The sequence below is a fragment of the Nerophis ophidion genome, linkage group LG17 (assembly GCF_033978795.1).
Source record: "Nerophis ophidion isolate RoL-2023_Sa linkage group LG17, RoL_Noph_v1.0, whole genome shotgun sequence".
Taxonomy (NCBI): Eukaryota; Metazoa; Chordata; class Actinopteri; order Syngnathiformes; family Syngnathidae; genus Nerophis; species Nerophis ophidion.
This window is the reverse complement of record NC_084627.1, coordinates 1,201,783-1,223,197: the sequence shown is the minus strand read 5'-3', so window position 1 is coordinate 1,223,197 and position 21,415 is coordinate 1,201,783. Positions and strand designations below refer to the sequence as shown.

Genomic DNA, 21,415 nt, shown 5'->3' with positions numbered 1-21,415 from the left:
AGCCGTTTTACTGCCGCGTGACAGAGGCAGTTTGGAAACATTTATGTTATGTAAATAAACATTTACAACATTTTTCGTAGCCGTAAATATTTGCGACTTTTGGTCAGGTGCGGCTAATTTTTGTAAAAATATCTATTTGTTATCAAATTTGGTGGGTGCGTTTTACATACCGGTGAGCTCCCTAACCCGGAAAGTACGGTGCTAACCAATTTGGACACTTTTTGAATGCATTTTGTGAATTATTTGGAAATACCAAGACGACGTCGAGATGCTGTAACACTTACGGTCGACGAGGCTCGCGATTACAGCGAGAGTCGTGATGGGAACATGAGGCATATTTTAATGCATATTTGTACGTGCTATCAAAATGTAATTGAGTATTCTTAGCATTAGCGAATATGCTAACAAGTTTACAATTGTCCGTTTTAGCAATATTAACTTTTTGCATTGTTTCAGTTTCGTAGATTCACTAAAACGTCACCGTGGAGTTATTGAGTCTGTTTAGCTGAATGGAGAGCCCGCTAGTGGGTCCACGACGGTGACTTCTGTTTTGTTTGATCAGCCGTTTTACTGCCGTGTGACGAACACAGTTTGGAAACAAATACATATGTAAACAAACATTTAAAAAATCTTCCATACCCGTATATATTTGCGGCTTTGGGTCAGGTGCGGCTGATGTATGTAAAAATATTTATTTCTTAGTAAATTTGGTGGGTGCGTTTTACATACCGGTGCGCTCCCTAACCCGGAAAATGTGGTGCTAACCAATTTGGACACTCTTTCAATGGATTTTGTGGATTATTTGGAAACACCAAGAAGCTGTTGCACTTATAGTCGGTGAGGCTAGCGATTCAAGCGAGAGTCGTGATGGGAACATGAGGCATATCACATGCTGAGGGTCGACTGGATGCGCAGGCTGCTCGATATCACCACAGTCTTCTCCCAATCTTTGTTTTGTAAATTCACCAAAACGTCACCGTAGGGCTGGGCGATGTATCGATATACGCGATATATCGCGGGTTTGTCTCTGTGCGATACAGAAAATGACTATATCGTGATATTCGAGTATACGTTCTCACGCAGTTGCGTTTAGCTGCGGGCATTACACTACATGCTCTTCCCACTCCTTCTCGTGTCTCCTTCTTACAGAGACATAAAACAAGCGCACCTTCTTACATACGTCACATACTGTCACGTCATACCTCACATACGTATACGCCCTCGCGGAGCAGAGAGGTAGCAGCATGGGTAACGTTAGCTGTGATGCTAGCAGAGCCGTGCGAGTGGTAACACGAGAGAAAGAAGGTGCGAATGAAGGAAGAATTAATTCCCAAGAAAAACAGCAGGGGGTCCATCGTCTGGCGGTGGTTCGGTTTCAAGCATGAATATGTCGAACAGACAACTTTAATTTGTCAAGTGTGGGGCACAAGCGTTGCTACCAAAAGTAGCATTACTGCTAATATGTAGCATCATTTGAAAAGTCACCTGCTAATAACTGTTTAATAAATACAGTTTTGGTCAATTGACTTAGTTGTGATTTCCTTCTCTGCATGAAAGTTTAAAATGAGCATATATTAATGCAGTATGAACAAGAATGTTTTAATGTAGACACATAGAATCATCATACTGCTGTGATTATATACAAAAAGTGTTGTCCAGGGTGTACCCTGCCTTTTGTAGCTGAGATAGGAACCAGCGCCCCCCGCGACCCAAAAGGGAATAAGCGGTAGAAAATTGATGGATGGATGGTCCGGTGCGGCTAATGTATGTAAAAATATGTATTTATTACAACATTTGGTGGGTGCAGTTTGAATACCGGTGCGCTCCCTAACCCGGAAAGTGCGCTGCTAACCAATTTGGACAACTTTTCAATGCATTTTGTGGATTATTTGGAAATGCTGTTGTAAGCACAATACCAATGGGCGCAATTTGCAAAATTCGCAACCGCATTTTGCAAATTTGTACCATACAGTTGTGATCAAAATGATTCAACCCCCACACAATTTTGGTGTTTTAGCAAGTTAGACATTTATTCCATATTTTGTTTATAGTCATATCAAATAAAGATGCGTCAAATAGACAAATGCAACTTAAATTGTAACACTGTATTTTACAAAATACCAAAAAAAGGAAATTTTTCTTAATATCTCATTGACAAAATGATTCAACCCCTTAGTTACATGCATCTTTAGTACTTAGTAGAACACCCTTTGGCAGTAATGACATCCTTCAAAGGTGATACATAAGCTTCTTGCAACCATCTACAAGTATTTTAGCCCATTCCTCTTGGGCAAAGGCCTCCAGTTCATTCATATTCTTGGGCTTGCGTGCTGCAACTGCCTTCTTCAAGTCCCACCACAGCTTTTCTATAGGATTTAGGTCTGGTGACTGTGAAGGCCACTCCGTAGTCTTCCAGACCTTCTTCTGCAACCACTCTGATGTTGACTTGGAGGTATGCTTGGGATCGTTGTCCTGTTGGAAGGTCCAACGTCTCCCAGGCCTCAGCTTTGTCACTGACTTCATGACACTTGCAGGTAATATATCCTGCTAGGAAATAGAATTCATAATGCCTTGAACTTGCTGGAGATTCCCGGTACCTGAGGCAGAGAAACAGCCCCAGAGCATGATTGACCCCCAACCATGCTTAACAGTAGGCAAGGTGTTCTTCTCTTTGTAAGCTTCATTTTTTCACCTCCAGACAGAACGTTGATTCATAGGCCTAAAAAGAGTTCCAGTTTTGTCTCATCACTCCATAGAATAGTTTCCAAAAACCTTTGGGGTTTGTCCAGATGATTTTTGGCATACTGGAGTCTATTTTTCTTGTGCCTGGTAGTCAGAAGTGGGGTGGGCCTGGGAGTTCTGGCATGGAAGCCTTCATCTCGTAGTGCGCGCCTTATTGTCTGGGACAAAACCTGCGTTCCCCTCTCTGCAATGTCCTGTTGTAGTTCCTCAGCTGTTACTCGGGGGTTTTTCACCACTGTACGCACACAGCATCCTCTTTCTACCACACCCAGGTAGTGTTTCCACTGTGCCTTTAGCTTTAAACTTGCGAAATATGCTCCCAACTCTTGGAATGTGTAATGTCTTTGCTATTTTCTTATATCCATATCCTTTATTATGAAGAGAAATTACCTCCTCTCTTGACTTCTTTGACCACTCCCTGGACTTCACCATGTTGCAAATACACCACTGACCATCTACAAGAAGCTGAGCATCACAGTCTTTTTCAAACAGTTTAATTGTTGCTCGTTATGGTTCTAATCACATCTACAGGTGTTTTCAACACCTGATTGAAAAGACCTTATTCAAATTCTGTTCTTAAGAGTTATGATCTTCAAGGGGTTGAATAATTTTCTCAATGAGACATTAAGAGAAATGACACTGTTTGGTATGTTACAAAATATAATATAATTCAAGTTGCATTTGTCTATTTTACACATCTTTATTTGGGGCGGTATAGCTCGGTTGGTAGAGTGGCCGTGCCAGCAACTTGAGGGTTGCAGGTTTGATTCCGGCTTGTGCCATCCTAGTTACTGCCGTTGTGTCCTTGGGCAAGACACTTTACCCACCTGCTCCCAGTGACCCCCACACTGGTTTAAATGTAACTTAGATATTGGGTGTAACTATGTAAAGCGCTTTGAGTCACTTGAGAAAAGCGCTATATAAATATAATTCACTTCACTTCACTTTATTTGATATGACTATAAAGAAAATACGTAATAAATGTCCAACTTGCTAAAACACCAAAATTGTGTGGGGGTTGAATAATTTTGATCACAACTGTAAAAACGAAGGCAAAAATTCACGAATAACACTCACGTAAAGTGTCGACAACTTACCGGACTTGAAGATAAAGTATACATTTTACTTTTGTGTGGGAAAATATTCCTTGCTTTAGCTCCAATTTGGCAGCAACTCCACAATGCTTGCAACACTGGCAACACAGGCTAATTGTGGAGTTGCTGCCAAATTGGAGCTAAAGCAAGGAATATTCTGACGTTTTCCCACACAAAAGTAAAATGTATACTTTATCTTCAAGTCCGGTAACTTGTCGACATTTTACGTGAGTGTTATTCGTAAAATTTTTTCCCTTCGTTTTACTACAAATTGCGCCTATTGGTATTGTAATTACAACATCACCAAGACGCTGTTGCACTTACGGTCGGTGAGGCTAGCGATTCCAGCGAGAGTCGTGATGGGAACATGAGGCATATCACCATTCATGCTGAAGATGAGGTCAGAGGGTCAACTGGATGCACAGGCTGCTCGATATCACCAAGGTCTTCTCCCAATCCTCACATCTCCAAAATGCTGTGGAGTGGAACAAATTGTTTTGTTTTGTTTTAATAAAAAGACAATACATGGGTTATTATCAATGTGTTTCAATACATTCCCATAGTGCTCCTCTTCAATTGTCATACTATTGCTGGTTTCCTGACGTAGTGTTTTTCAACCTTTATCAAGGCAAAGCACATTTTTGTCATAAAAAAAAATCCAAATTTATGCCAAAAATATTTTTGGCATAAATTAGGTGAAGTTGCTGAATGTGAGTGTGAATGTTGTCTGTCTATCTGTGTTGGCCCTGCGATGAACTGGCGACTTGTCCAGGGTGTACCCCGCCTTCCGCCGATTGTAGCTGAGATAGACACTAGCACCCCCCAAAGGGAATAAGCGGTAGAAAATGGATGGATTTGCAAAAAATATTTTTGGCATAAATTAGGTGAAGTTGATGAATGTGAGGGCTTCACGGTGGGAGAGGGGTTAGTGCGTCTGCCTCACAATACGAAGGTCCTGCAGTCCTGGGTTCAACCCCAGGCTCGGGATCTTTCTGTGTGGAGTTTGCATGTTCTCCCCGTGAATGCGTGGGTTCTCTCCGGTACTCCGGCTTCCTCCCACTTCCAAAGACATGCACCTGGGGATAGGTTGATTGGCAACACTAAATTGGCCCTAGTGTGTGAATGTGAGTGTGAAAAAGGGAATAAGCGGTAGGAAATGGATAGATGGATGGATGATGAATGTGAGTGTGAATGTTGTCTGTCTATCTGTGCTGGCCCTGCGATGAGGTGGCGACTTGTCCAGGGTGTACGCCGCCTTCCGCCGATTGTAGCTGAGATAGACACCAGCGCCCCCCGCAACCCCAAAGGGAATAAGCGATAGAAAATGGATGGATGGATGGATTTGCAAAAAATATTTTTGGCATAAATTAGGTGAAGTTGCTGAATGTGAATTTGAATGTTGTCTGTCTATCTGTGTTGGCCCTGCGATGAGGTGGCGACTTGTCCAGGGTGTACGCCGCCTTCCGCCGATTGTAGCTGAGATAAGACACCAGCGCCCCCCGCGACCCCAAAGGGAATAAACAGTAGGAAATGGATGGATCGATGGATTTTTGTCATAAATTAGGTGAAGTTGCTGAATGTGAGTGTGAATGTTGTCAATCTGTGTTGGCCCTGTATAAGGTGGCGACTTGTCCAGAGTGCACCCCGCCTTCCGCCGATTGTAGCTGAGATAGACACCAGCACCCCCCGCCACCCCAAAGGGAATAAGCGGTAGAAAATGGATGGATGGATTTGCAAAAAATATTTTTGGCATAAATTAGGTGAAGTTGATGAATGTGAGTGGGAATGTTGTCTGTCTATCTGTGTTGGCCCTGCGATGAGATAGAGACTTGTCCAGGGTGTACACCGCCTTCCGCCGATTGTAGCTGAGAGACACCAGCGCCCCCCGCGACCTCAAATGGAATAAGCAGTAGAAAATGGATGGATGGATGGATTTTTGGCATAAATTAGGTGAAGTTGCTGAATATGAGTGTGAATGTTGTCTGTCTATCTGTGTTGGCCCTGCGATGAGGTGGCAACTTGTCCAGGGTGTACCCCGCCTTCCGCCCGATTGTAGCTGAGATAGACACCAGCACCCCCCGCGACCTCAAATGGAATAAGCAGTAGAAAATGGATGGACGGATGGATTTTTGGCATAAATTAGGTGAAGTTGCTGAATGTGAGTGTGAATGTTGTCTATCTGTGTTGGCCCTGCGATGAGGTGGCAACTTGTCCAGGTTGTACGCCGCCTTCCGCCGATTGTAGCTGAGATAAGACACCAGCGCCCCCCCGCGACCCCAAAGGGAATAAGCAATAGAAAATGGATGGATCGATGGATTTTTGTCATAAATTAGGTGAAGTTGCTGAATGTGAGTGTGAATGTTGTCTGTCTATCTGTGTTGGCCCTGCGATGAGGTGGAGACTTTTCCCGGGTGTACGGCGCCTTCCGCCGATTGTAGCTGAGAGACACCAGCGCCCCCCGCTACCCCAAAGGGAATAAGCGGTAGGAAATGGATGGATTTGCAAAAAATATTTTTGGCATAAATTAAGTGAAGTTGCTGAATGTGAGTGTGAATGTTGTCAATCTGTGTTGGCCCTGTATAAGGTGGCGACTTGTCCAGAGTGCACCCCGCCTTCCGCCGATTGTAGCTGAGATAGACACCAGCACCCCCCGCCACCCCAAAGGGAATAAGCGGTAGAAAATGGATGGATGGATTTGCAAAAAATACTTTTGGCATAAATTAGGTGAAGTTGCTGAATGTGAGTGTGAATGTTGTCTGTCTATCTGTGTTGGCCCTGCGATGAAGTGGCGACTTGTCCAGGGTGTACGCCACCTTCCGCCGATTGTAGCTGAGAGACACCAGCGCCCCCCGCTACCCCAAAGGGAATAAGCGGTAGGAAATGGATGGATTTGCAAAAAATATTTTTGGCATAAATTAAGTGAAGTTGCTGAATGTGAGTGTGAATGTTGTCTGTCTATCTGTGTTGGCCCTGCGATGAAGTGGCGACTTGCCCAGGGTGTACACCGCCTTCCGCCGACTGTAGCTGAGATAGACACTAGCGCCCCCCAAAGGGACTAAGCGGTAGGAAATGGATGGATTTAAAAAAATATTTTTGGCATAAATTAGATGAAGTTGCTGAATGTGAGTGTGAATGTTGTCTGTCTGTCTATCTGTGTTGGCCCTTCGATGAGGTGGCGACTTGTCCAGGGTGTACACCGCCTTCCGCCGATTGTAGCTGAGAGACACCAGCGCCCCCCAAAGGGACTAAGCGGTAGAAAATGGATGGGATGGATGGATAGGTGAAGTTGCTGAATGTGAGTGTGAATGTTGTCTGTCTGTCTATCTGTGTTGGCCCTTCGATGAGGTGGCGACTTGTCCAGGGTGTACACCGCCTTCCGCCGATTGTAGCTGAGAGACACCAGCGCCCCCCAAAGGGACTAAGCGGTAGAAAATGGATGGGATGGATGGATAGGTGAAGTTGCTGAATGTGAGTGTGAATGTTGTCTGTCTGTCTATCTGTGTTGGCCCTTCGATGAGGTGGCGACTTGTCCAGGGTGTACACCGCCTTCCGCCGATTGTAGCTGAGATAAGACACCAGCGCCCCCCGCGACTCCAAAGGGAATAAGCGGTAGTAAATGGATGGATAGATGGATTTTTGGCGTGGCGAAGTTGGTAGAGTGGCTGTGCCAGCAATCAGAGGGTTCATGGTTCAATCCCCACCTTCTACCATCCCAGTCACGTCCGTTGTGTCCTTGAGCAAGACACTTAACCCTTGCTCCTGATGGGATCCTGGTTAGCGCCTTGCATGGCAGCTCCCGCCATCAGTGTGTGAACGTGTGTGTGAATGGGTGAATGTGGAAATACTGTCAAAGCGCAATACAAGTACAACCATTTACCAATTTACCATTTAAATTAGGTGAAGTTGCATAATTTCCCACGGCACACCAGACAATATCTCACGGCACAGTGTGCCGCGGCACAGTGGTTGAAAAACACTGTCCTAGGCCTTCTTAGCCAGCCTGCTTGGCAAGTTTCATGTCTGACCCAGAAGGTGCCACGACCATTCCGTTCTTCTCCCTTTACCTGGCTACAAACACACCACCTCTCCTTGTCGCAACGAGCGCAGCTTATGTATATCCACACACAAAAAAACAACAAGTCACAACCCCTAGCTAGCTTTTTGTTAGCATGCTCCTATTAGCTGGAAGGCTAACAACAAAACAAGACCAGAAAAGGGATGTCAATTCACCAAAAAAAGCCAGTCTCGTTTCCCCCCCCCTCGTCTTTTGTTGCCACAGCCGTCACGGCGTTCGCTGTGAAAATAGCCACATTTTCTCACCTTAACGCCAGCTGTCACGGTGTAATGGTTAGGTTATTACGACCCGCTTGACGCCGCGAGTCGCGGAAGAGCGTCCGGGAGGAGTGAAGTAGTCCCGGGGTTAGCCGGCTAGCATTACCGGAGATGTGGCTAGGCTAGCGGGCTAACTGGAAGTTGTCTAGCCGCTGGATCGGAACCAGCTAGCCGCCGCTAGCCGTGTGCTGTGTCGGGGATCGGATCCGTGCGCCTCAACGTCGCCTCCGGACCAAGTCTCGCCGAGACCTAATAATAATAATAAATATTTAAAAATACAATAATAACCGCTATGGAGGCAACGTTTGAAGGAGAGAGAGAGAGGGGGGGGTTGTACAAAAGCACAAGAGCCGTCACTAAATCACCGTTCGGAGCCTAATTAACCCTCTTAGGCGACCACACAAGGCCCGCCCGGTGCACACAATGAGGCGGCCTCGATGGATGCGTTTCTTTTAACGTCGGGAGAAATGTGCCGTATTTACCTCGGGATGTGATGAGAAAGAAGTGGCTCCGGTGGTGGACGAGGAGGAGGTGGAGGAGGAGGAGGAGGGGGGGAGGAGCGGTAGGATGGCAGCTGGTTGAAGGTGGAGAGGAGACTCTAGCTCCCTCTCCGTCCCGCCATCCGAACAGCTCCTCCAACAGGGGAGCAATAGCCAACCCCCGCCGGACACACACACACACACACACACACACACACACACACACACACACACACTGCGGGCCTTTTGTCTGGGTACCCCTGGGCTAACCTCGGATCTAAACAATGGGAACTTTACTGATTGGCAACCCAACATTCAGAATTTGACCAAAAAGATCAATACAGAGTTTAAAAAAAACCCAACAACTATCCATAATTCGCCTGTAAACACCTGTATGTCCAACTACCATAACAAGTTAAAAAAAAAAAAAAAAAAAAAGGAACTGGTGATGATAACCATAGAGCAGAGGTGTCAACGTCAAGGCCATTGACTTTGTATTGACTATGAAATAAATCCATCCATCCATTTTCTATCAATCAATCAATGATTATTTATATAGCCCTAAATCACTAGTGTCTCAAAGGGCTGCACAAATCACAACACAAACCACAGCGACATCCTCGGTAGAGCCCACAAAAGGGCAAGGAAAACTGTCGGTGACAATGATGACTATGAGAAACCTTGGAGAGGACCGCATATGTGGGCAACCCTCCCCCTAGGGCAGGGGTAGGGAACCTATGGCTCTAGAGCAGGGGCGCCCATTACGTCGGTCGCGAGCTACCAGTCGACCACGGGGGGTGTGTCAGTCGATCTCGAGCCAGGCTTTTAAAAAAAATAGACCTAAAAATGAGTGATCATCAATCTTCACCAAGACGTCACTTAAATGACATTCACGGTACCGGAGGGTCTTGTGAGATGACGCTGGCTGCTGCAAGATCATTATTATGAAAATATGACCGAGAGGAAGGCGAGAAACACTTTTTTATTTCAACAGACTCTCGCGCCGTGCCTTCCGTCAAAACTCTAAAGGCCGACTGCACATTTCCTATCTTCACAATAAAAGCCCTGCTTCATGCTGTCTGCGCTAAATAAATACAGAGTCTCGGAAAACTGGCGTGCACAAGCGATCCCTCAGAAAGCTGGCGTGCACATCACTTGTGCACGCCAGCTTTCCGAGACTCTTATTTTGTTAGCGCAGGCAGCGTGAAGCAGGGCTTTTATTGTGAAGATAGGAAATGTGCAGTCGGCCTTTAGAGTTTTGACGGAAGGGACGGCGCGAAAGTCTGTTGAAATAAAAAGTGTTTCTCGCCTTCCTCTCTGTCATTTTTTCATAATAATGAACTGGCAGCAGCCAGCGTCATCTCACAAGACCCTCGGGTGCCGTGAATGTCAATCAAGCAAGCTACGGAATTTGCCGCCAATGTTTTTCTTGTAAAGTGTATGGAAGCTGGATGAATTAGATGCCAAAAACCAACCACTTTCATGTGGTATTGTACAGAAAGGACAACTTTTTTTCTCCTCCATTTGAAAATGGGGGAGTTATCATCATTACTGTCTGATTCCAATCAATGCAAGTCATCAGAATCAGGTAATACACCAACTTATATTCTTGTCTTCATGAAAGAAAGACATCTATATGTGTTATACATGCTTGTATTATCATTAAACACATTTTACTTGTTTACACAAATGTCTCTTTCATAAATAAATAAATATAAATGATATATATAAATGAGGTAGATCCCCTTGAGTTGGTCAATTGAAAAGTAGCTCGCCTGCAGAAAAAGTGTGGGCACCCCTGCTCTAGAGCCAGATGTGGCTCTTTTGATGACTGCATCTGGCTCTCAGATAAATCTTAGCTGACATTGCTTTACACAATAAGTAATGAATGATTCCGCTGGTAATCACAGGGTTAAAAATAACGTTCAAAATTAAAAACATTCTCATGCATTTTATTCCATCAATCCAAGAAGTCGCATTAATGGTAAGAAATATTTCATTTATTATTTGTTAGCTTCAGAATAACAATGTTATTAAAAAGAATAAGAGACTTATTATACTCTAAAAATGTTAGTCTAACTTAAAAATGCGCACATTTAGTTGTATTCAGTGTTAAAACATATTGATAACACTTTAGTGTGGGGAACATATTCTAAGTAACAAAGACTTAATTAAGAGTTATTTGGACACTAGGGGACCATATAAGAGTTAGGATTACTAATAGGCAATAATTCTGAAGTTATAAGGGAAGACTCTTAGTTAATGGCTTGCTGCTTGTAAAATAAGGCCATGCAGAAAAAGGCATTAATAAGTACTTCAAAATGACTAATTAAGAGCCAATATGTTAAGAGTTTTCATGTTAATAAGCAACTAATTAATGGTGAATATGTTCCCCATATAAAAGTATTATCTAAATATAATATGGCTCTCAAGGAAATACGTTTTTAAAATATTTGGCCTTCATGGCTCTCTCAGCCAAAAAGGTTCCCGACCCCTGCCCTAGGGGACCGAAAGCAATGGATGTCGAGCGGGTCTAACATGATACTGTGAAAGTTCAACCCATAAAGGAACTGGTGATGATGACCATAGAGCAGGGGTGTCAATGTTAGGGCCGCTTATAAACAGAGTGACAAGTGATTAGAAAACAAGGCCCAGCTGGGCCATCTACGCACCTGTCGCTGATTTCGAGGTCAGCCCTGGCAACACCCCGCTTCGCTGCAGGCCCACAGGCCACGCCCCCTCCACAGTTAGCTTCAGAATAACAATGTTATTACAAAGAATAAGAGACCTATTATACTCTAGGAATGTTGGTCTTACTTTAAAATGCACGCGTTGAGTTGTGTTCAGTGTTGAAAAAAATATTATATGGCTCTTACGGAAATACTTTTTAAAAATATTTGGCTTCTTGGCTCTCTCAGCCAAAAAGGTTCCCGACCCCTGCCTTAGGGGACCGAAAGCAATGGATTTCAAGCAGGTCTAACATGATACTGTGAAAGTTCAATCCATAAAAGAACTGGTGATGATAACCATAGAGCAGGGGTGTCAATGTTAAGGCCCTTGACTTTGTATTGACTATAAATAAATCCATCCATCCATTTTCTACCACTGCGGATCTAAACAATGGGAACTTTACTGATTGGCAACCCAACATTCAGAATTTGACCAAAAAGATCAATACAGAGTAATAAAAAACTAAAAAAAACAATCCATAACTCACCTGTAAACACCTGTATGTCCAACTACTATAACAAGTAAAAAAAAAATAATAATAAAAAAAAAAAAGGAACTGGTGATGATAACCATAGAGCAGGGGTGTCAAAGTCAAGTCCCTTGACTATGAAAGAGTCCAGTCCATAGTGGATCTAACATAATAGTGTGAGAGTCCAGTCCATAGTGGATCTAACATAATAGTGAGAGTCCAGTCCATAGTGGATCTAACATAATAGTGAGAGTCCAGTCCATAGTGGATCCAACATAATAGTGAGAGTCCAGTCCATAGTGGATCTAACATAATAGTGAGAGTCCAGTCCATAGTGGATCTAACATAATAGTGAGAGTCCAGTCCATAGTGGATCTAACATTATAGTGTGAGAGTCCCGTCCATAGTGGATCTAACATAATAGTGTGGGAGTCCAGTCCATAGTGGATCTAACATAATAGTGTGAGGGTCCAGTCCATAGTGGATCTAACATTATAGTGTGAGAGTCCAGTCCATAGTGGATCTAACATAATAGTGTGAGAGTCCAGTCCATAGTGGACCTAACATTATAGTGTGAGAGTCCAGTCCATAGTGGATCCAACATAATAGTGAGAGTCCAGTCCATAGTGGATCTAACATAATAGTGAGAGTCCAGTCCATAGTGGCTCTAACATAATAGTGTGAGAGTCCAGTCCATAGTGGATCTAACATAATAGCGAGAGTCCAGTCCATAGTGGATCTAACATAATAGTGTGAGGGTCCAGTCCATAGTGGATCCAACATAATAGATGGTTGAAGGTGGAGAGGAGACTCTAGCTCCCTCGCCATCCCGCCATCCGAACAGCTCCTCCAACAGGGGAGCGACAGCCAACTTCCGCCGGACATACACACACAAACACACACACACACACACACACACACACACACACACACTGCGGGCCTTTTGTCTGGGTACCCCTCGGCTAACCTCGGATCTAAACAATGGGAACTTTACTGATTGGCAACCCAACATTCAGAATTTGAGCAAAAAGATCAATACAGAGTTTAAAAAACAATCCATAACTCACCTGTAAACACCTGTATGTCCAACTACTATAACAAGTTAAAAAAAAACAACAATAAAATTTAAAAAAAGGAACTGGTGATGATAACCATAGAGCAGGGGTGTCAACGTCAAGGCCCTTGACTTTGTATTGACTATGAAATAAATCCATCCATCCATTTTCTACCGCTTGTCCCTTTAGGGCAGCGGTCGGTAACCCGCGGCTCCCGAGCCGCATGCGGCTCTTTAGTCACTCAGATGTGGCTCAGCTGCATAATCGCCTTCATCCCTAACTTTTCCGGGCTACATTATACACACACACTCCCACCCCCCCTCTCCTTTCCTCTGTGGGGAGGGGCGGCGGGGGTGTATAATGTAGCCCGGAAGAGTTTGGGATGCATGGTATTCTGGGTATTTGTTCTGTTGTGTTACAGTGCAGATGTTCTCACGAAATATGTTTGTCATTCTTGTTTGGTGTGGGTTCACAGTGTGGCGCATATTAGTAACAGTGTTAAAGTTGTTTATATCGCAGACCCTCAGTGTAACCTGTATGGCTGTTGATCAAGTATGCCTTGCAGTCACTTATGTATACTGCGGAAGCTTCATACAACATGTGAATGGGCTGGTAAACTGTCAGTTACAGTTGTAGGGGGCGCCAAACGCATTGTTATCATACCACTCCTATAGCATTGTTGTTACGGTGCAAATCAGCAGACATTTGAGGGATTAGTTGCTCTGGAATACGGGAGGCTCCCGGTAAAATTGGGATGATTGACGAATGTGATGTTGAAAGCAGCATTCAAATAAAATCCACGGGCAGCACTGGTATCAAATTTCCTTATTAAGGTGCGGGTCGCGTGTCTGAGACCCCTGGTTTATACATGTCACAATGCAAAAAAAAAAGTGTACGCTGTGTTATTTCATTTTAAATTTCAAAAAAGTCTTGTGGATTCTTTATTTTGTGAAACGGGTTAAAATGGCTCTTTGAGTGGTAAAACTTGCCGACCCCTGCTTTAGGGAGTCGTGGGGGGTCGTTGGAGATCTATCTCAGCTGCATTCGGGCGGAAGGCGGGGTACACCCTGGACAAGTCGCCACCTCATCGCAGGGCCAACACAGATAGACAGACAACGAATAAAATATACAAAAAGATGTCCGAACAAAAGTGTGCGTGGGGGGTGGGGGGGTGGGGGGGGAACTGAATATTTGAAAAAAAACAAAAAAATTTTTAGTCGTTTTAAATAAATATGTTTATATAAGCCGTGATAAGAATGTTGTACACTAAAACACATACAAATATTTTGATATTAATAATTAATTAATCATTATTTCAATCCTAATATAGAATCAGTCTAATGGTAATTTGATTGCTTTGAATTGTTTTTCGAAACAAAAATAATAAAAAGGCAAAACCTTCATTGCCGCCATTAGAATGAAATTAAAATATTTTTAATAAGCAGTAATAATGACAATAATGTTCAATACGATATCAGAAAGTCATTAGAATATTTGCAAACTAAATGAACAATTTTGGTTGTCAAAGTCAAAGCTGGGTACCTCTCGGCTAATCTCGGATCGAAACAAAGGGAACTTTCCTGATTGGCAACCCAGAATTCAGAATTTGACCAAAAAGATCAATACACAGTTAAAAAAAAAAAAAAAAATCCATAACTCACCTATAAACACCTGTATGTGTGTGTGACAATCAGTGGTACTGTAACTTAAAACTACATGAATAAATCTCTCGTAGGCTGAACAGCATATACTGAATCTTAATATTTCTCGCAAACATTGCTGCACAACAGGGCCATATACAGCTAAATAATGAGACAAAATATGAAATTCACATCATAAAACAACTGCAGACATGAATTGTAGAAGAGACTAATATTAGTAGCAGGAAATCAACTTCAAACAAACTAATACTTTTTCTCATAGCAGCTCCGCACTTATGTCAATCAAATATGGTACTTAGCGATGCACAGAAATTAAACTTTGTCTTTCATGGATTAATGCTTAATTTGTGTACCCCTCACATGTAAATACATGATGTGCCTCCAATCTTTTCTTCTCGAAGTACCGTAAGTGTCAAGTGAAGTGAGGTAACCGTAACCTCCTGGTCATGATAAATGGTTTAAATCTTTAAAAGTAATAATTTTCTTAAGAGTGAAAAAATCCACTCTTTGCCATTTTAAATATTTTTTCATGATTGCTTTTATATTTGCCTCTAAACCTTTCAAAAAAGCCTTAATTTGCACAGATTCAGGTACACAAACAATAGCCTAATAGGGCTTTGACCATCTTCTGAAACCCAGAAGTGCCCGGATGTGCCTCGAGGTCACTATAGGGGGGGGTTGCCCACATATTTGGTCCTCTCCAAGGTTTCTCATAGTCTTTATTGTCATTGACGTCCTACTGGGTGTGAGTCCCACTGGGTGTGAGTTTTCCTTGCCCTTATTTGGGCTCTACCAAGGATGTCGTTGTGGTTTGTGCTGTGGTTTGTGCAGCCCTTTGAGACACTAGTGATTTAGGGCTATATAAATAATCATTGATTGATTGATGATTGATTGATGTCCAACTACCATTACAAGTAAAAAAAAAAAAAAAAAGGACCTGGTGATGATAACCATAGAGCAGGGGTGTCAAAGTCAAGGCCCTTGACTATGAAATAAATCACTCACTCAATTCTACAGTCATTTAGAAAATAAGAAAAGAAAACGATACTAATAAAAAAAAGATGTTAGAACAAAAGTGTGGGAAGGGGAAAAAGGGACTAAATTAAGATATATAAGATATATTTGAAAAATAAATAAATAAGCCGTGATAAGAATGTTGTACAATAAAACACATACAAATATTTCCCATCAATCAATCAATGTTTTCTTATACAGCCCTAAATCACGAGTGTCTCAAAGGGCTGCACAAGCCACAACGACATCTTCGGCTCAGATCCCACATCAGGGCAAGGAAAAACTCAACCCAGTGGGATGACAATGAGAAACCTTGGAGGGGACTGCAGATGTGGGGACCCCCCCGCCCCCCTGGGCGACATGTGCAATGGACGTCGAGTGGATCTAGCATAATATTGTGAGAGTCCAGTCCATAGTGGATCTAACATTATAGTGTGAGAGTCCAGTCCATAGTAGATCTAACATTATAGTGTGAGAGTCCAGTCCATAGTGGATCTAACATTATAGTGTGAGTCCAGTCCATAGTGGATCTAACATTATAGTGTGAGAGTCCAGTCCATAGTGGATCTAACATTATAGTGTGAGAGTCCAGTCCATAGTGGATCTAACATAATAGTGAGAGTCCAGTCCATAGTGGATCTAACATAATAGTGTGAGAGTCCAGTCCATAGTGGGTCTAACATAATAGTGTGAGAGTCCAGTCCATAGTGGATCTAACATTATAGTGTGAGAGTCCAGTCCATAGTGGATCTAACATAATAGTGTGAGAGTCCAGTCCATAGTGGGTCTAACATAATAGTGAAAGTCCAGTCCATAGTGGATCTAACATAATATTGTAAGAGTCCAGTCCATAGTGGATCTAACATAATAGTGTGAGAGTCCAGTCCATAGTGGATCTAACATGATAGTGTAAGAGTCCAGTCCATAGTGGACTAACATGATAGTGTGAGAGTCCAGTCCATAGTGGATCTAACATAATAGTGTGAGAGTCCAGTCCATAGTGGATCTAACATGATAGTGTAAGAGTCCAGTCCATAGTGGACTAACATGATATTGTGAGAGTCCAGTCCATAGTGGATCTAACATAATAGTGTGAGAGTCCAGTCCATAGTGGATCTAACATAATATTGTGAGAGTCCAGTCCATAGTGGATCTAACATAATAGTGAGAGGGTCCAGTCCATAGTGGATCTAACATAATAGTGTGAGAGTCCAGTCCATAGTGGATCTAACATGATAGTGTGAGAGTCCAGTCCATAGTGGGTCTAACATAATAGTGTGAGAGTCCAGTCCATAGTGGATCTAACATAACAGTGTGAGAGTCCAGTCCATAGTGGATCTAACATAATAGTGTGAGAGTCCAGTCCATAGTGGATCTAACATGAGAGTGTGAGAGTCCAGTCCATAGTGGATCTAACATAATAGTGTGAGAGTCCAGTCCATAGTGGGTCTAACATAATAGTGAAAGTCCAGTCCATAGTGGATCTAACATAATATTGTAAGAGTCCAGTCCATAGTGGATCCAACATAATAGTGTGAGAGTCCAGTCCATAGTGGATCTAACATGATAGTGTAAGAGTCCAGTCCATAGTGGACTAACATGATAGTGTGAGAGTCCAGTCCATAGTGGATCTAACATAATAGTGTGAGAGTCCAGTCCATAGTGGGTCTAACATAATAGTGTGAGAGTTCAGTCCATAGTGGATCTAACATAATAGTGTGAGAGTCCAGTCCATAGTGGATCTAACATAATAGTGTGAGAGTCCAGTCCATAGTGGATCTAACATTATAGTGTGAGAGTCCAGTCCATAGTGGATCTAACATAATAGTGAGAGAGTCCAGTCCATAGTGGATCTAACATAATAGTGTGAGAGTCCAGTCCATAGTGGATCTAACATAATAGTGTGACGGTCCAGTCCATAGTGGATCTAACATAATAGTGTGAGAGTCCAGTCCATAGTGGATCTAACATGATAGTGTGAGAGTCCAGTCCATAGTGGGTCTAACATAATAGTGTGAGAGTCCACTCCATAGTGGGTCTAACATAATAGTGAAAGTCCAGTCCATAGTGGATCTAACATAATATTTTGAGAGTCCAGTCCATAGTGGATCTAACATAATAGTGAGAGAGTCCAGTCCATAGTGGATCTAACATAATAGTGTGAGAGTCCAGTCCATAGTGGATCTAACATAATAGTGTGACGGTCCAGTCCATAGTGGATCTAACATAATAGTGTGAGAGTCCAGTCCATAGTGGATCTAACATGATAGTGTGAGAGTCCAGTCCATAGTGGGTCTAACATAATAGTGTGAGAGTCCACTCCATAGTGGGTCTAACATAATAGTGAAAGTCCAGTCCATAGTGGATCTAACATAATATTTTGAGAGTCCAGTCCATAGTGGATCTAACATAATAGTGTGAGAGTCCAGTCCATAGTGGATCTAACATAATAGTGTGAGAGTCCAGTCCATAGTGGATCTAACATGATAGTGTGAGAGTCCAGTCCATAGTGGATCTAACATAATAGTGTGAGAGTTCAGTCCATAGTGGATCTAACATAATAGTGAGAGAGTCCAGTCCATAGTGGATCTAACATAATAGTGTGAGAATCGAACCGTTTTTTATCTAGAAATTGCTGTTTATTGACAATCCTTTGGGTCGAAGATAGTACCCAGATTCTTTACCGATTCGCCTTGTGTAATTGTTTGGTTGTCAAATGTTAGAGTTGTATTATTAAATAGGTGTCGGTGTCTACCAGGACCGATAATCAGCATTTCGGTTTTCTTGGCGTTGAGTGGCAAAAAGTTAGCGGACATCCATTGTTTAATTTCATTAAAACACGCCTCCAGCTGACTACAATCCGGCGTGTTGGTCAGCTTTAGGGGCGTGTAGAGTTGGGGGTCACCGTACTTGCAGATGATGTCACCTATAAAGCACACTCTGATCTTCTCTTTCTAGGCAATGCTACATAAAAAATAATGTAAAATGACGCTTTAACACAGGGGTTGGGAACCTATTTAAAAGCTATTGTAATATTTTCAACGTTTTTTTTAAACATTGTGATTACCAGTGGAATTTTTCGTTACTTATCGCGTCAAGCAATGTCAGCTAAGATTTATCTGAGAGCCAGAAGCAGTCATCAAAAGAACCACATCTGGCTCCAGAGCCATAGATTCTCTACCCCTGCAGTAACGCATCATGTAATAACGGTAACTGAGTTACTGAATGTAAAAAATAACTCGTTAGACTTCTAGCTACTGCCTAAAATAACGGCGTTACAATAACGCATTACTTTGTAACGCGTTAGTCCCAATACTGGTTAAGAGTGAGTCATTCGGAGTGCCCCCTTTTAAGTGACCGTCGGGAGATTTACCCGAAGGTGGGGGTTTGTTGTGACCGCCATTTTGAGTCGCTTTACATTCATTCTCGTCTTTGATGAATAAACGGCGCGCACGTTTTTGTCCGTCGACAGATACTTCAGGTTGTCTTGCTTTCAAGTGCAACAATGCTAAATAATATGTAGTAAAAATAGTCATAACTTGTATAGGTTTAATATGTTTGTTTGGCTTTTTCTTTGGCTTTTTTGCGAAGGGTACATCCAGTATAATGCCTCACAAGCCAAACAATAATGACAAGTTAAGAAAAAAGAATGACAAGTTTAAAAAAAAAAAAGAATGGTGATGATAACGGGCTTCACGGTGGCCGAGGGGTTAGTGCGTCTGCCTCACAATACGAAGGTCCTGCAGTCCTGGGTTCAAATCCAGGCTCAGGATCTTTCTGTGTGGAGTTTGCATGTTCTCCCCGTGAATGCGTGGGTTCCCTCCGGGTACTCCGGCTTCCTCCCACTTCCAAAAACATGCACCTGGGGATAGGTTGATTGGCAACACTAAATTGGCCCTAGTGTGTGAATGTGAGTGTGAATGTTGTCTGTCTATCTGTGTTGGCCCTGCGATGAGGTGGCGACTTGTCCAGGGTGTACCCCGCCTTCCGCCCGATTGTAGCTGAGATAGGCGCCAGCGCCCCCCGCGACCCCAAAAGGGAATAAGCGGTAGAAAATGGATGGATGGATAGTGATGATAACCATTAGAGATGTGAATCTTACGACTCACAATTCGATTCTAACTCTTGGGGTGACCATTCGATTCGATGCGATTCTCGAGTCAAACCAATTCTCGCAGTGTTTTATTTGACAAATATTTTTTTAATAAAAGCTTTCCAAGACAGGCTACATGTTGGCTGACTACATATATGACGTATATACACAGCTACTGAGCTGGAGATGGCCTAAAAACACGTCTTTTCAAAAATGTAGTCCTAAAAATTGTAATAGTAACAGCACCTCAATATATCTCGGACCTCATCCAAATTCACATTCCTGCGCGCGCTCTGAGGTCCGAGAGCCAGTTCCAGCTCGTGGTGCCCAAGACCAGACTTAAGACCAGGGGAGACAGGGCCTTCTCTGTGGTCGGCCCTAAGCTCTGGAACACTCTGCCCCTCCATGTTCAAACTGCTTCCACAGTGGAGTGTTTTAAGTCTCGTCTTAAGACCCACTTTTATTCTTTGGCTTTTAACACTACGTGAGTTGTGTGGTCCTCTGTCCTCTGTTGTCCTCTGTGTTTTTTATACACTTTGATTTCTATTTTACTGTTTTAATTGATTTTACCCTTTAAAATAGTTTTTAATCATATTTGTTTTTATATTGTTTTTATTGGCTTTATATATATTTTTTGTTTTGTTTTTGTTTTTATTCAGTCATTGGTGGAGCATAATATATATATATATATATATATATATATATCCTTTTTTTTTTTATTTTATTTTATTTATTTATCTATTTTTATTTTTTTTACAATTGTTTTTAACATGGCTGTGCAGCACTTTGGAAACGTTATTGTTGTTTAAATGTGCTATATAAATAAAGTGGATTGGATTGGATAAAAATAAAAATTTAAATTATCTTATTTTTTCTAATTATTTAAAAAATCAAAATAAATCGATTTTGAATGACAATTATGATTTAGAGACGGGTTATTGAGAGGAGCCAGATGAGGTGGTTCGGACATCTGGTCAGGATGCCACCCGAACGCTTCCCGAGGGAGGTGTATTGGGCACATCCGACCGGTAGGAGGCCACTAGGGAAGACCCAGGACACGTAGGGAAGACTCTCTCTCCCAGCTAGCCTGGGAACGCCCCGGACGAAGTGGTTGGGGAGAGGGAAGTCCTTCCCTGCTTAGGCTCCAGCCCCCGCGACCCGTCCTCAGATAAGCGGCAGAAGATGGATGGATGAATAGATGGATGGAGAAGGGGTAATATGTTTAAAAATGAGTTTTCTGTATCAATTTAAAAAAAATTATGATTCGATTTTGAATCGGAATAAATGAGAATCCCGATTGGGATGTGAAACCATTTTTTTTTTAGCACTACATTGCATTTATAGACGGCAGAATTCAAATATTGTGTTATGTGTTTGATGTTGCACAATTGCACCAAGAAAAAAATCCTAGTTTGCTAAACCGTTCTCAAACAATGGCAATAAAATGACCATGAATTGATTAACATGGACCCCGACTTACACAAGTTGAAAAACTTATTTGGGTGTTACTATTTAGCCATTTAGGGTTCAATTGTACGGAATATGTACTGTACTGTGTAATCTACTAATAGACGTCTTGCCCACATATTTGGTGCTAAATAATATGTAGCTACTGCCGAAAATAACGGCGTTACAATAACGCATTACTTTGTAACGCGTTAGTCCCAATACTGGTTAAGAGTGAGTCATTCGGAGTGCCCCCTTTTAAGTGACCGTCGGGAGATTTACCCGAAGGTGGGGGTTTGT

General features: G+C 42.5%; 1 protein-coding gene across 5 annotated transcripts in view; it reads right to left on the bottom strand.

Annotated features, from left to right (window-relative positions):
- LOC133535769 (nipped-B-like protein B) overlaps positions 1-8,807 on the bottom strand; it is a 58,605-nt gene extending 49,798 nt beyond the window's left edge. For 3 of the 5 annotated variants that reach the window (XM_061875684.1, XM_061875689.1, XM_061875690.1), the window contains exons 1-2: positions 8,651-8,807; positions 4,161-4,311 (exon numbers count right to left, since the gene is read on the bottom strand). In XM_061875684.1, the coding sequence (XP_061731668.1) occupies positions 4,161-4,224 (64 nt within the window). In that variant the 5' untranslated portion in view covers positions 4,225-4,311; positions 8,651-8,807. Of the gene's footprint in view, positions 1-4,160; positions 4,312-4,389; positions 4,539-8,156; positions 8,418-8,650 lie in introns of those variants that run through there. The other 2 variants (XM_061875685.1, XM_061875688.1) reach the window with 2 other exon arrangements.
- Between the last annotated feature and the right edge of the window lie 12,608 nt (positions 8,808-21,415).